The sequence below is a fragment of the Semicossyphus pulcher genome, unplaced genomic scaffold (assembly GCF_022749685.1).
Source record: "Semicossyphus pulcher isolate SPU_LCO1_2020_fin unplaced genomic scaffold, fSemPul1.0.p SCAF_3, whole genome shotgun sequence".
Taxonomy (NCBI): Eukaryota; Metazoa; Chordata; class Actinopteri; order Labriformes; family Labridae; genus Semicossyphus; species Semicossyphus pulcher.
In genome coordinates this window covers 13,874,321-13,886,496 of record NW_027211704.1, presented here as the reverse complement: position 1 = coordinate 13,886,496, position 12,176 = coordinate 13,874,321, and the positions used below count along the sequence as shown (strand labels likewise).

General features: G+C 43.1%; 1 protein-coding gene across 3 annotated transcripts; it reads left to right on the top strand.

The window, feature by feature from the left end:
* Positions 1-1,887: 1,887 nt before the first annotated feature.
* On the top strand, positions 1,888-12,095 carry pbrm1l (polybromo 1, like). Of its 3 annotated transcripts, XM_069677856.1 has the most exons (29): positions 1,888-2,028; positions 2,161-2,258; positions 2,419-2,566; positions 2,702-2,851; positions 2,967-3,083; positions 3,175-3,243; positions 3,325-3,423; positions 3,505-3,590; positions 3,697-3,788; positions 3,875-4,091; positions 4,225-4,366; positions 4,476-4,561; positions 4,655-4,934; positions 5,028-5,133; positions 5,241-5,880; positions 6,007-6,224; positions 6,313-6,504; positions 6,663-6,820; positions 6,917-7,159; positions 8,343-8,488; positions 8,579-8,736; positions 8,838-9,021; positions 9,111-9,318; positions 9,416-9,614; positions 9,694-9,849; positions 10,525-10,680; positions 10,996-11,060; positions 11,309-11,513; positions 11,686-12,095. In XM_069677856.1, exons 1-29 carry the CDS (start codon positions 1,888-1,890, stop codon positions 11,847-11,849), a joined length of 4,923 nt encoding a protein of 1,640 aa, XP_069533957.1. In that variant the 3' UTR covers positions 11,850-12,095. The 3 variants fall into 3 exon arrangements, with proteins under 3 accessions (XP_069533957.1, XP_069533958.1, XP_069533959.1); XM_069677857.1 differs by lacking the exon at positions 1,888-2,028 and having other exon boundaries at positions 2,182-2,258; positions 9,694-9,765; XM_069677858.1 differs by lacking the exons at positions 1,888-2,028; positions 10,525-10,680 and having other exon boundaries at positions 2,182-2,258; positions 9,694-9,765.
* Positions 12,096-12,176: the final 81 nt, after the last annotated feature.

Genomic DNA, 12,176 nt, shown 5'->3' with positions numbered 1-12,176 from the left:
TCTGGTACATCTGCGCGTTATTCTGTGAAAGCTTCCGGCAGAACACTTCATAACGCGCTGCTCCTGTTTTAGAAGAGTGTGCAGACTATTTTGGAGGCTTAACGTGTCACTGTGAATAATTTATCACACAGTACAAACAAAAGCACATACAAGAGGTCTGAATAAAATTAAAAACTTGAGGTATGAAGGGAAAATATTGCACAGACTGAAGGAGGGAATTTTAAACCAATACTTTAAGGGAAGTAAAGCTCTGACTTTCCACTTTCTCTTGAGGCGACGCCCTGCTGCACTTTCTCGCAGCATCACCACATCTGTCACTCACGGGACCCTTCCCAAAGTCCGCGCGCACCAGAGGTGTGTGAATCTATGGCAACTTTTTGGATTTTGATAAGAACGCATAAGAACGCCAAGAAATAAAAATAAATGTCATCTCGCTCACAATAATCAAATAACAAGGTGTTGTTGAACAGGGGATTCTGACTGAGCTCCTTATTTTATTGTGAATCATATTTATTTTGACTTTGTGTTTGTTTTAATTGTTCGCATACAAAAGTATTCATGCATTCAAGCATGAGAGTTAACGTGAGCATACCGTATAAAGGATTGTGTTACATTATGCTGTAGCAGATCATTTCTGCCTCATGTGCAAATCATATAACATCCATTTATCTCATCCTACTCCCCAAATTTTCCCAAGAACACCACCAACCAGGGGATCTATGAATGCAGAACGCATGCACTAATATAGCCATAGTAATTATATTACATTAAATTAGCCTACATTTATTTGGCTGACATTATTATCCAAATAATTTAAATATCTTCAAACACAAATATTACAAATATCACACTGCAAAAACAATCACACAAACCAAATATACAATGTGGTTGTGCTGCATTAGAGAGTCTCCTTTAAAAAGAAAACAAAATATTTTTTTTTATAAAAGAACAGCACAGTACTTCTGGTGTGTTTCTGTCTGGATAAATGGCAAAATTAAACGCTTAAACTTGAATTTGCTTTATAAGTAAATTGACTTGACCTTTTCCACGGCTTTTTAATGGCCTTAACTTTGTCAAAGGCAGCAGATGTTTAATTTGACTGTGCTTATCTTTAACAGGGGTATCTGTTTCAACCACAAGTTAGCATTCATAGAGACTGTAGTTCTATAAGTGGGTAACAGCTTTTGCTAATTGTTTTTCGGGCGTACAATTTTAAAAAAAAACGCTTTTTTTTATAACTACATGTGCATCTTGAAACTGCTAGTACTTCTACCACGACAGTGTTTCTTTAAGACTCTGTAAAATTGTTTTTTGTAAGTATAGAATTACATTATTGTCAATCGCTGGTACTTACTATTAGGTGCACCACCATTCCTATGCTGAAGGGAGCAGCACAGCCTCAGGTTTCGCTTCCCTTATCTACACACAAACACAACACGACCTCAACTTCCGGACAGGAGTTTTCAAACAACAGTAGCTAGCCAGCTAGCCGTTACACATTCTGCTCAGGGAACTACGGCAAACTTTGCTGTGTTTTTGGGTAAGATTTGTTTTAAAGTCATTTTTTATTTATTTGTTTCAGCTCGCATGTGTTTTCTTTGGGCTTAAGAATATTTAGCTTTGTTGTGTTATTGGGAAAGCGGCAAGTAAGCTAGGATAACATGCTAACGTCAGTTTGCTTTGTTTCATACATACATACATCCAAGCGATGCTAACGCTAACCGGTTGAGTTTGCGCTTCAGTTTTCGACTTTTAAATGGTGAAATTAACAAATTATGTGTTTTTAAACATAATCCACTTTCGTCTAAATCGGGCAAAACCCCACATTAAATTACTCCTTTTGTTTCTCGTAGCTAGCGGGCTAGCCTGCCGTTAATTCAACCAGCGATGTCAGCGAACTCCAAGAGGAGAAGAGCCACTTCACCCTCCAGCAGCATCAGTGGAGGAGGCGACCTCGACGATGCCTCCTCTACTCCTGGAAGTGGCAGGAAAAGAAGAAGAATCTCCAATGTTCCTCCTGTAGATACGGTAAATGCACTTGTTTAGTGTATGGTTCTATGCGCCGGGGTTTGCATGTTTATTATCGAGCTTAAAATAATGTGTGTACTCTAGAAAACACTTCAACAGCTTTTGTGGACTTTGATCACTTGTTCCCTCTAGATTGCTGTCTGCCATGAGCTGTTCAATGCTGTCAGGGACCACAAGGATGAGCAAGGGAGGCAGCTTTCTGAAGTTTTCCAGCGGGTACCAAAGAGAAGGTATTGCAAAATTACTACCCCTGGCTATAATCATGGATACCAACCAACATAAACTCATATAGAGGTTTGACTGATGGGTGGGTGGGTGGGTGTTTCATGGCTGTGCCTCAAAAGACACAAGGATATATCATTGATGACTGATGGTCTTGTTCTTTTTCAGGAATCTGCCTGATTATTATGAAGTGGTGTCCCAGCCAATTGACATGACAAAAATTCAGTCTAAACTGAAGTCAGAAGATTACAGTGATGTGGAGCAGTTTACTGCAGATTTCCAGCTCATGTTCAACAATACCAAATCATTCTACAAGGTATGGAGAATACAGTACAGAACAGTATTTCTGATACTTGACAGATATTCCTTTTTTCTAAAAACCATTACCTGTAAGTGTTGGGACCATATTTAAATATCAATTTAATATTCCTTTTCATGTTTAATTACTCAGAGTGACAGTGAGGAGTACCAAGCTGCATGCAAGCTGTGGGAGGTTTATTTACAAACAAGGACCGACTTTGTTCAACCTGGGGACGGAGATGAGGATGATGACGATAATGATGACATGATGGATACACCGGGAATGTCAACTGAAGATGAGGTACATTTTGTTACCGTCGACGTCTCTAAAAATGTTGCTGGTGTTTTTGTTTTATTTGCTTAGTTAAAAAGTAAAAAAATACAGGAGGAATGATTTATGCATATTTATGTTTTAGACCTCAACTGGCAGCTTGAAGGAGGTGTTGGAGCAACTCTTGGAGGCCGTGGTGTCACACGCTGATCCCTCAGGGCGTATGGTCAGTGAACTGTTCCAGAAACTGCCTTCCAAAGTGGTGAGTCCTTGAAGAGTCCTTTGACTTCAAATTTGTTTGCCTCAGATTGTGACACGTGTTTGACATTTACTGGCCTGTCTTTGTTTCCCAGCATTACCCAGACTACTATGCCATTATAAAGGACCCAATAGATCTGAGGACGATCGCTCAAAGAATACAGGTAATCTATTGCTTAATCGTACATAATTCTTCTAATAAATCAGATTTGCACGATGATGACTAATTTGTGTTATTTGCACAGATTGGATTCTACAAAAGTGTCAATGCTATGGCTAAGGATGTCGACCTGATGGCCAAAAATGCCAAAACATACAATGAACCAGGATCTCAGGTTTTCAAGGTAAACACCTTTTTAACATTTTTCTGTTTTTTTTAAGAAATAGCATTCAAATTATTAATCCATTGTTCTCTTATTGTATAGGATGCTAACACCATAAAGAAAGTCTTCATCCAGAGGAAGACTGATCTTGAACATGCTGAACCCACTAAATCTAGTCTTCGCATCAGGTATTTAAGGGCAATTGCATGATTTAAAATGTTTTATGTTTGTCTCCGACAGAAAACGTGTTTGTTAAAGATCTACATCGTGATTGTCTTTACTGTTCATATTCAGAAATCGCAGGTCTGGCCAGGGGGATCGTCTCTCTGGCGTCAGCGTAGCTCTTCAGTACGGCTCAGAGAGTGAGGACGACCCCGTGCTCTCCGGTAGGTATCAGCGCTTTAGCCTGCACAGAAATTCCTTTTGTCTTTATGTTGAAAATAATAAAACATTAACGGGCAAATGTTTGCAGGATCTGTGTGCTACGACGAGGGGGAGTCGGAGGCTGAGAGTCAGAGCTCCAGTATGGAGATGAGTAACCCGATCTTCCAGCTGTATGAAGCTGTGAGGGGGGCCAGGAACAATCAGGGTCAAGTGTTCTCTGAACCTTTCCAGCAACTGCCCTCCCGCAGGGAATACCCCGACTATTTTCAGCAGATCAAACAGCCCATCGCTCTGCAGCAGATCAGGTAAGAAAGGAAGATTTGGCGAGAGGCAGAATTGTCACAGATAGATTCTAGTGGTTTAATATTATACATCTAGTGTGTTATAAATTCACTTTATACCAGCAAATTCAAAGAGCCCTTTGTTTTATTTTTAAAGGGCCAAGATGAAGAATGGCGAATATGAAAGTGTGGAACAGATGGATACTGACCTCAATCTGATGTTCGAGAATGCAAAGCGCTACAACATGCCTAACTCAAGTATTTACAAACGGGCCTTTAGGCTTCAGCAGATCATGCAGGTAAGGACATCTGCGCCTCTTTTACACCGGAGGATGTTTTCACTCGAGCAGAAAAATCACAGTAATTGCCAACTGATGTAGATCAATGTTGATCTTCCTGCTCATGTAGGCGAAAAAGCGAGAACTTCTGAGGAGAGATGATGATGACGGAGACAGCATTCTGTCATCAGATGCAGGGAGCGTCAAGAGGAAAAGGTATGTACTTTTTCTCAAGTTGTTTTTCTGTTATACAAGAGTAACATTTAGTTCATCCAAGCTCATTCATATTCTACTTTTATTCTTTATAAGCCACAAGAAAAATGTGAAAAAGAACAGAATGAAGAGCTTATACGCCGCAGTGACTGAGGCTCGGGAGGCGGGCACCAGTCGCCGCCTTTGCGATCTGTTCATGGTCAAACCGTCCAAGAAGGACTACCCCGACTACTACAAGGTCATCCTCGAACCGATGGACCTGAAGACCATCGAGCACAACATTCGCATCGAACGCTACACCACCGAGGACGCCCTGATGGATGAGATGAAGCTGATGTTCCGTAACGCCCGGCATTACAATGAGGAGGGATCTCAGGTAGGCAGTGCAGAATGTGTTGCAACGTCAATCTTTGCTATTTTTATGAGCTATCTTTTTCTGATGCTACCGATTTCTGTGGGGGGGGCGTAGGTTTATAATGATGCTGATATTCTGGAGAAGATTCTGAAGGACAAGCGCAAGGAGTTGGGAGCTCCGCCTGAAGAAGAGGATGTGGGATCTCCCAAACTGAAACTAAGTGCGTTTAATCAAAATACTGTTTTGCGTGTTTTTTCATGTACTTCTTTTTCTGTCTTTAATTTTGGTGTGAAATTATTCATCCTCAATTTGATTGTTTGTTTCCAGGAAAAAGCGGCGTTTCTCCAAAGAAGTCCAAATACCTCACCCCTCTCCAGCAGAGGTTAAACGAGCTCTACGATGCTGTCCGAAACTTCACCGACCGCCGAGGCCGACGTCTTAGCACGATCTTCCTCCGCCTGCCGTCTCGTGCCGAGCTGCCTGACTACTACGCCACCATCAAGAAACCTATCGATATGGAGCGCCTGAGAAGCCACATGGTGGGCGGACGCTACCAAGACGTTGAAGCCCTGGTGGAGGATTTCGCTCTCATGTTCAACAACGCCTGCATGTACAACGAGCCGGAGTCTCTGATCTACCGGGATGCTCTCGTGTTGCACCGGGTGCTGCTGGAGACCCGTAAGCAGCAGGAGGGAGGCGAGGACTCGGGAGCCCTTGCCGCGGGGCCTCTGGTGAGAGAGCTGATCAGGAACCTGTTTGTGTCCGTCCTGGGCCACCAGGATGAAGAGGGCCGATGCTACAGTGACTCGCTGGCGGAGATTCCTGCTGTGGATCCAGCCGCTCCTGAGAAACCGCCGCTTAACTTTGATGTCATCAGGATGAACGTGGACCGCGGCCGCTACAGGAGACTGGACGTCTTCCAGGAACACATGTTCGAGGTGCTGGAGAAGGCGAGGAGGCTACACAGGTAAATCAAATACTTGGAAATCAGATGATAGCATTTAAGCTTCCTGCTTACAACAAACTGCAAAAATAACTAGCTTAACCGTGATTAAATGATTTGATCTACAGTTTTTTTTCTTTGCATTTGCAGGACTGACTCAGAGATATTCGAGGATGCTGTGGAGCTGCAACAGTTTTTCATTAAGATCAGGGATGAGCTATGCAAGAACGGAGAGATCCTGCTCTCCGCTTCACTCAACTACACGTTAAAACACCTGCACAGCGACGTGGAGCAGGAGAAGAGGGAGAAAATTCCCAAAGAGATTGAGGAGGACAGGAAGAAGGAGGAAGAGGAGGAGGGGGACAAAGGTTTGTGTGATATAATCACACATGTATGAAAATATTTAAACATTAAAGTGGTATTAATTGGAGATCACTTTACCTCTTTCCTGTTTAGAGGGTGAGAAAGCAGAGGACCAGCCAGGAGAGGCGTGGCAGCCGGAGTCTGAGACGGAGCGTGTGTACAGCCAGGACTGCAGCTTTGAAAACCACACCTACCATGTGGGTGAATTTGTCTATGTGGAGCCATCAGAGCCCAACCTGAAGCCACACATCGTCTGTATCGAACGTCTATGGGAGAATGAAGCAGGTAACCTTTTAAAAACAGAAGCGTTATTATGTGTTAATATGTTATAACAGCAAATGTAATCTGTTGGCAGGATTATGGAATATTAACTTTAAATAGCCTGTAGATAGTGAGTTGGTTAAGTGTTTTCTAACAGGCCGTTTTTTGGCTTGTGTGTGAAGGTGAGAAGTGGCTCTACGGCTGCTGGTTCTACAGACCGAGTGAAACCTTCCACCTTGCAACACGCAAGTTCCTGGAAAAAGAGGTCTTCAAGAGCGACTACTATAACAAAGTGTCCATCGCTAAAGTTCTGGGCAAATGTGTGGTCATGTTTGTGAAGGTAAGCTCATGTACAGAAACTGAACCACAAAGAGGAAACTGTTTTATTTGATTCAAAGTTCTGTTCATCGAATCGTGATTTATTGGGTTTCTGCAGGATTATTTCAAAATGCATCCTGAGGGCTACAGAGCCGAGGACGTGTACATCTGCGAGTCCCGCTACACTGCCCGGACCAAGTCGTTCAAGAAGATCAAGATTTGGGCCATTCCAGCAAGCCCCGTGAAGTTGGTCCCTCGGGACGTGCCGCTGCCTGTCGTCCGCGTTGCTTCCATGTTTGCAAAGCCTGACCTCGACAAAACGACCATTTCATATTCAGGCAGCGGCAGTTTTGTGGACAAGGTGAGTTGACATGTTTATTCAAGGGTATGGACGTACAGAAGTTATTGTATGGTTTGTTTTTTATACTTGCATTTTTGATATTCATAGATAAAGGAATACTTGATGTCCTTTACAAGAGAAATTTGGTCTAAACAGGGGTCTCCAACAAGTAGCTCGCGGCCTGGATTGTAGTAGCTCGCCAAGAGGTTCAAAGACTCTGTACAAAAAATCAGACGACAATAAATGCACCTTGACAGCCTCTTCGCACTTCAATACAATCAAATACGCAGATGTCTCACCCTGTCCAATACAAAATAATAGGATAGGCCTATCAGCTGTCAATAAAAAGAGTGATGCTCCTGGCAAGTTTGTCAACGTCTGAACCTAACCAATCACAGTAACCTCCATCGACAGGTTGCTGTGCACTAATTTAGCTAAAGTGAGGAGTTCTGCGTTATTAGCCTGTTTAGCCAGATTTATTTCCCACTCCCTGTTATTTCCCACTCCCTGTTTTCCACAGGCAGTGGACACTCTTTGACACTTTCATTGTTTCAAAGTAGCTCTCGGATGAAAAAAGTTTGGAGACCCCTGGTCTAAACAATGCCGCGAGATGTCTTTTGTGTTTGCACTTTAAACGGTTTAGCTCAGGGGTTAAATCAGAGGCCCATGTACAGAGGCCATAGTCCTCGATGCGGCGGCCCCGGGCCTTTGCCACGTGTCATCCCTCATTCTCTCTTTCCCTGTTTCGAACGCTATCCACTGTCCCCTCTATAATAATAAAAAATGCCTTAATAGATAAAGGCATAAAAGCCCCCAAACATTTTTTATATAGGGTCATTGTTAAAGCAGTAAAAGGGAAAAACCAAAGTGAAATGAAAGTAACAGATAACGGGGTGTAACTAATATTAACCTTCTCTGGACTTGATCCGAAAAGGTCTCCTGAATCAGGACACTGGCTCTTTCATTAGATTCAGAGGACGAGGCTTGAGTCTACATCTCAATAAATCATACCATAAAAATCTAGTAAGCAAAAACACTGTCATTTTGCCTGGACTGTAGGGGACTCATTAACACACAGAGTAGCAGCAGACATGTCCTGACAAGGAGCCGGGTAGCGAGGAGTAGTTAGTTCCAAGTATGAAAGTTTGTTTGTCACAATATAAACAAACACCTGAATCCTCTGTGTGTCATTGTATTCATGTAGGAGAGAGAGGATGTCCCCATGGAGATGAGCGGAGCTGAGCCCAACTGTCAGCACTACGAACAGTTACGCTTCAACAGCATGTGGGTCAAAGTGGGAGACTGTGTTTACATCCAGTCACATGGTCTGTCCAAGCCCCGGGTTGCCAGGTGGGTTATTTTTTTCTGGCCAGTGAAATAACATCTGTACTGTATAGTTACTGAAGAGTTATTAACATGGCTCCTTTGGCTGGGCTGCAGGATTGAGAAGCTGTGGGTGCAGAATGGAACTACTTTCTTCTTTGGACCCATCTTCATTCATCCTGAGGAAACGGAGCACGAACCCACGAAGATGTTCTACAAGAGAGAGGTGTTTCTGAGCCACCTGGAGGAGACTTTGCCCATGACATGTGTCATAGGTACGGCTCTGATAACTTCCCAGAACTTGTATTTTTACATGTGGTTTTGTGCCCTGGGTTATATTATTAACTTTTTTTTTTGCTTCCTGTCTGCTCTCCAGGCAAATGTATGGTGTCCTCCTTTAAGGACTTCCTGTCATGCAGACCCACCGAGGTTTCAGAAGATGATATCCTGCTCTGCGAGAGCCGCTACATCGACACAGAGAAGCAGATGAAAAAGTTCAAGGGTCTGAAACGCTTCTCCTACTCGTCCAAAGTGGTGGAGGATGAAATCTACTATTTCAGGTTTGTCAATCAAGCAGAATAAAGATTCCCATTCAAAGCTGTCCTTTTCTTTGTGCCCAGTCTGAAATTTTGCCCGTGTCTTTGCGCAGAAAATTGATGGTGCCACAGAAGGAAGCATCTCCCTTCTTGAACAAGAAGATTGATGAGCTTGAGCTGAAACTGGCAGATCTGGAGGATGCAGAAGATGATATGGAAGATATAGACGACGACGAGGAGGCTCCAGCGACGCCTTCTATGCCTCAGATGCAAACCCCACATGCAAGTGATAATGACGTCATGCCATACACACCTTCTCAGGTACTCCATTGACCTTAAGCCAAGAAGCCCAAATCCTATTTCCCAAGTCTTCAAACTCCTGATGCTTATTTTTAACTTGTGTCTTTGTTTTTTAAAGTCCACTCCTAAGGTGAAGGGCTTATCAAAGAAGGAAGGGGCCAAGAGGAAGATGAACATGAGCGGCTACATCTTGTTCAGCAGTGAAATGCGAGCAGTCATCAAAGCTCGACACCCAGACTTCTCCTTCGGGGAGCTGAGTCGACTCGTGGGCACCGAGTGGAGGAACCTGGAGGCTTCCAAGAAAGCTGAATACGAAGGTGAGAAGAAGCAAATTCTTTAGTGTAAAGTTCTCTGACGTGAACTGAAGTAACAACAGATTTTATTTGTTTGTTTCAGAACGTGCTGCCAAAATAGTGGAGCAGCAAGATCGAGAGAGACCACCCCAGAAGCAAGCGTCCCCTAGAGCAGGTACCCCCATAGGGGCACTGATGGGGGTGGTGCCTTCGCCTAGCACTATGGGAATGATAAACCAGACCATGACACCTGTGTCAGGTAACCCCTCTCAGAGGCAGCACGAGTGTTTGACAGCAAGGCAGCAGGGAAATCAGGCTGGACTGTTAAAAAACAGTAATCCTCTTAATTTTCTAACCAGGCTATTTTTTAAAGCTACATCTGAAAGCATTATTTTCTTCTTTTGCTGCCGTTTTGTTTTTGTTTTTTTATAGATTTTATCATCACTAGCTTCACATTTAAAACTGCATGACATTGACTGCATGATTCATTTTAAAACCATGAATAACTTTTTTTAAATATTTCATTTAACTTTATGCTTGTTTTGCCTGCTAACATTCTCAGACCCATTGGTTATGTCTGCCCCTTTCACACACTGAACTGTCTGCTGTCTGGTTATCGGTGAGGCAGTGATTTAGATGTTCACAAACTGGTCTCTTACAGCAAAATCAAAGTCTACTGTCACGTTGCATGACCGTCCCTGACATTTTTCCAACTTTCTTTTTGCTTGACTCAATATGAAGCATTGGAAAAAGAGAGAAACAACCATTCTGGATTCCTAAATTATATATATATAATTGCCAGAGCACGTCTTGTTTCAGGTGCATGTGTGAAAGGGGCCACTGTATGCAGTAGTAGTGCATGTTATTTTAGAGTCAGCTGCATGTCACTTATGCATGGATTTGTTGTTGTCCTCTCCTCGCCCTCTTCCCCAAGGCATGATGAGAGCTTACGGCCCACCTTACATGCCCATGCAGGGCCCCCATGAGGGCTTGTTGAGCGTGGCCCCAATGCCCCCTGTAGGGGGGCTCCACCTGTCTCCTCACCATCTCCAGCAAGGTATGCCCGGGTACCCTGGCATGCCTCATCAGGGTAAGGGCCACTACTGTCCCAGCCACACCTGCTCAGTCATGTCTCTCCTGCTGGAGGGGTTTACCTGGTCCACAGGCCCGCGCAGCCTGATGCATTCACCGAGCAGTCAAAGCTCTCTGGTCTCCAAAAACCTCTCTTAAGTTTTCACAAGCCACACCTTAAACATACTGCATCCACATACACATTCACAGACATAGTGCATGTGAAAACAACTAACATTCAACTGAATTTAAAAACTAACATTTTCATAAGTCATGTTAAAACATTGTTTTACAGATCTTCACATTACAGAAACAAAATATTGTTATTTAACAGGTATGATGGCACCTGGGATGAACGGCATGGCAGGAAGTCCTGCACAAGGAAACTATATGCAACAGGTGAGAGGTGTACTTTATACCACTATACATGAAATTATGGCCATGAATATTTGTATACATTTATTCCCTACGTAATTTTTCTTCTGTGCCATTCTGGTTGTCATTTAACCACTGTGTTTTAACTTATGCAGAGTTACGATGTGACGTAATATTAGATATACATATTTATTATATTTAACATGTTGTTTTTATAATTCAGCTTTCCACATACTGTTTACTTTCTTAAAAAAAACTATTGTTATTTTCAGCCTGGGATGTTCAGCCCAGGACCACATGCTCCTCCACCGTATCCAGGACAGGGCCAGCCGTCACACCTGCAGCCCACCACTCCCATGTTTGTGGCTCCACCACCAAAGACCCAGAGGGTGCTGCACTCTGAGGCCTACCTTAAGTACATCGAGGGCTTGAATTCAGAGTCCAGCACCGTCAGCAAGTGGGACCAAACGCTCAGAGGTGGTCTTTTTATTTCCTGCATGTGTAGTAATTTTCTGTTGGAAATATTGAACCCAAAATATCCCCTACATGATCTGAATAGATTGTGTATCTCGTAATTTTCTCTTCTTCAATGAACTTGCTACCTTCCATCGTCTTAGTTAATGAGATCAAACCTTTTTTTCCATGACAGCTCAAAGGCGTGACGCTCACCTGACCAAAGAGCAGGAGAGCCGGCTGCCAGCTCACTGGTTGAAGAGTAAAGGAGCCCACACCACCATGGCCGACGCACTGTGGCGCCTGCGCGACCTGATGCTGAGAGACTCTCTGAACATCTGTCAGGCACACAACCTGTAACCTGTTGGACACTAACCACTATAACCAGCTCACTCACTGCTCTTATCCTCAAGCTATGGAGTTTAGGAAGGATCATAGACCATAGAAGCAATATTTTATAGTGAATCATGATCAATTTTATATTTATTAGCTTAAAATAATGAGCTTGTTAGTAACTTGTGTGTGCATTTCTCTTTTTTTTTACAGACCAGATTAATTGTGCTGCAAAACCAGTTTTTTGGCTTATTGATACTTCAAAATAAAATTCCGAACACCATGTTTATACCGTGTTTGTTTGTTTTTGTTTTTATTATATTATACTCAAAACTCTTCACTTTGACGCTTGTA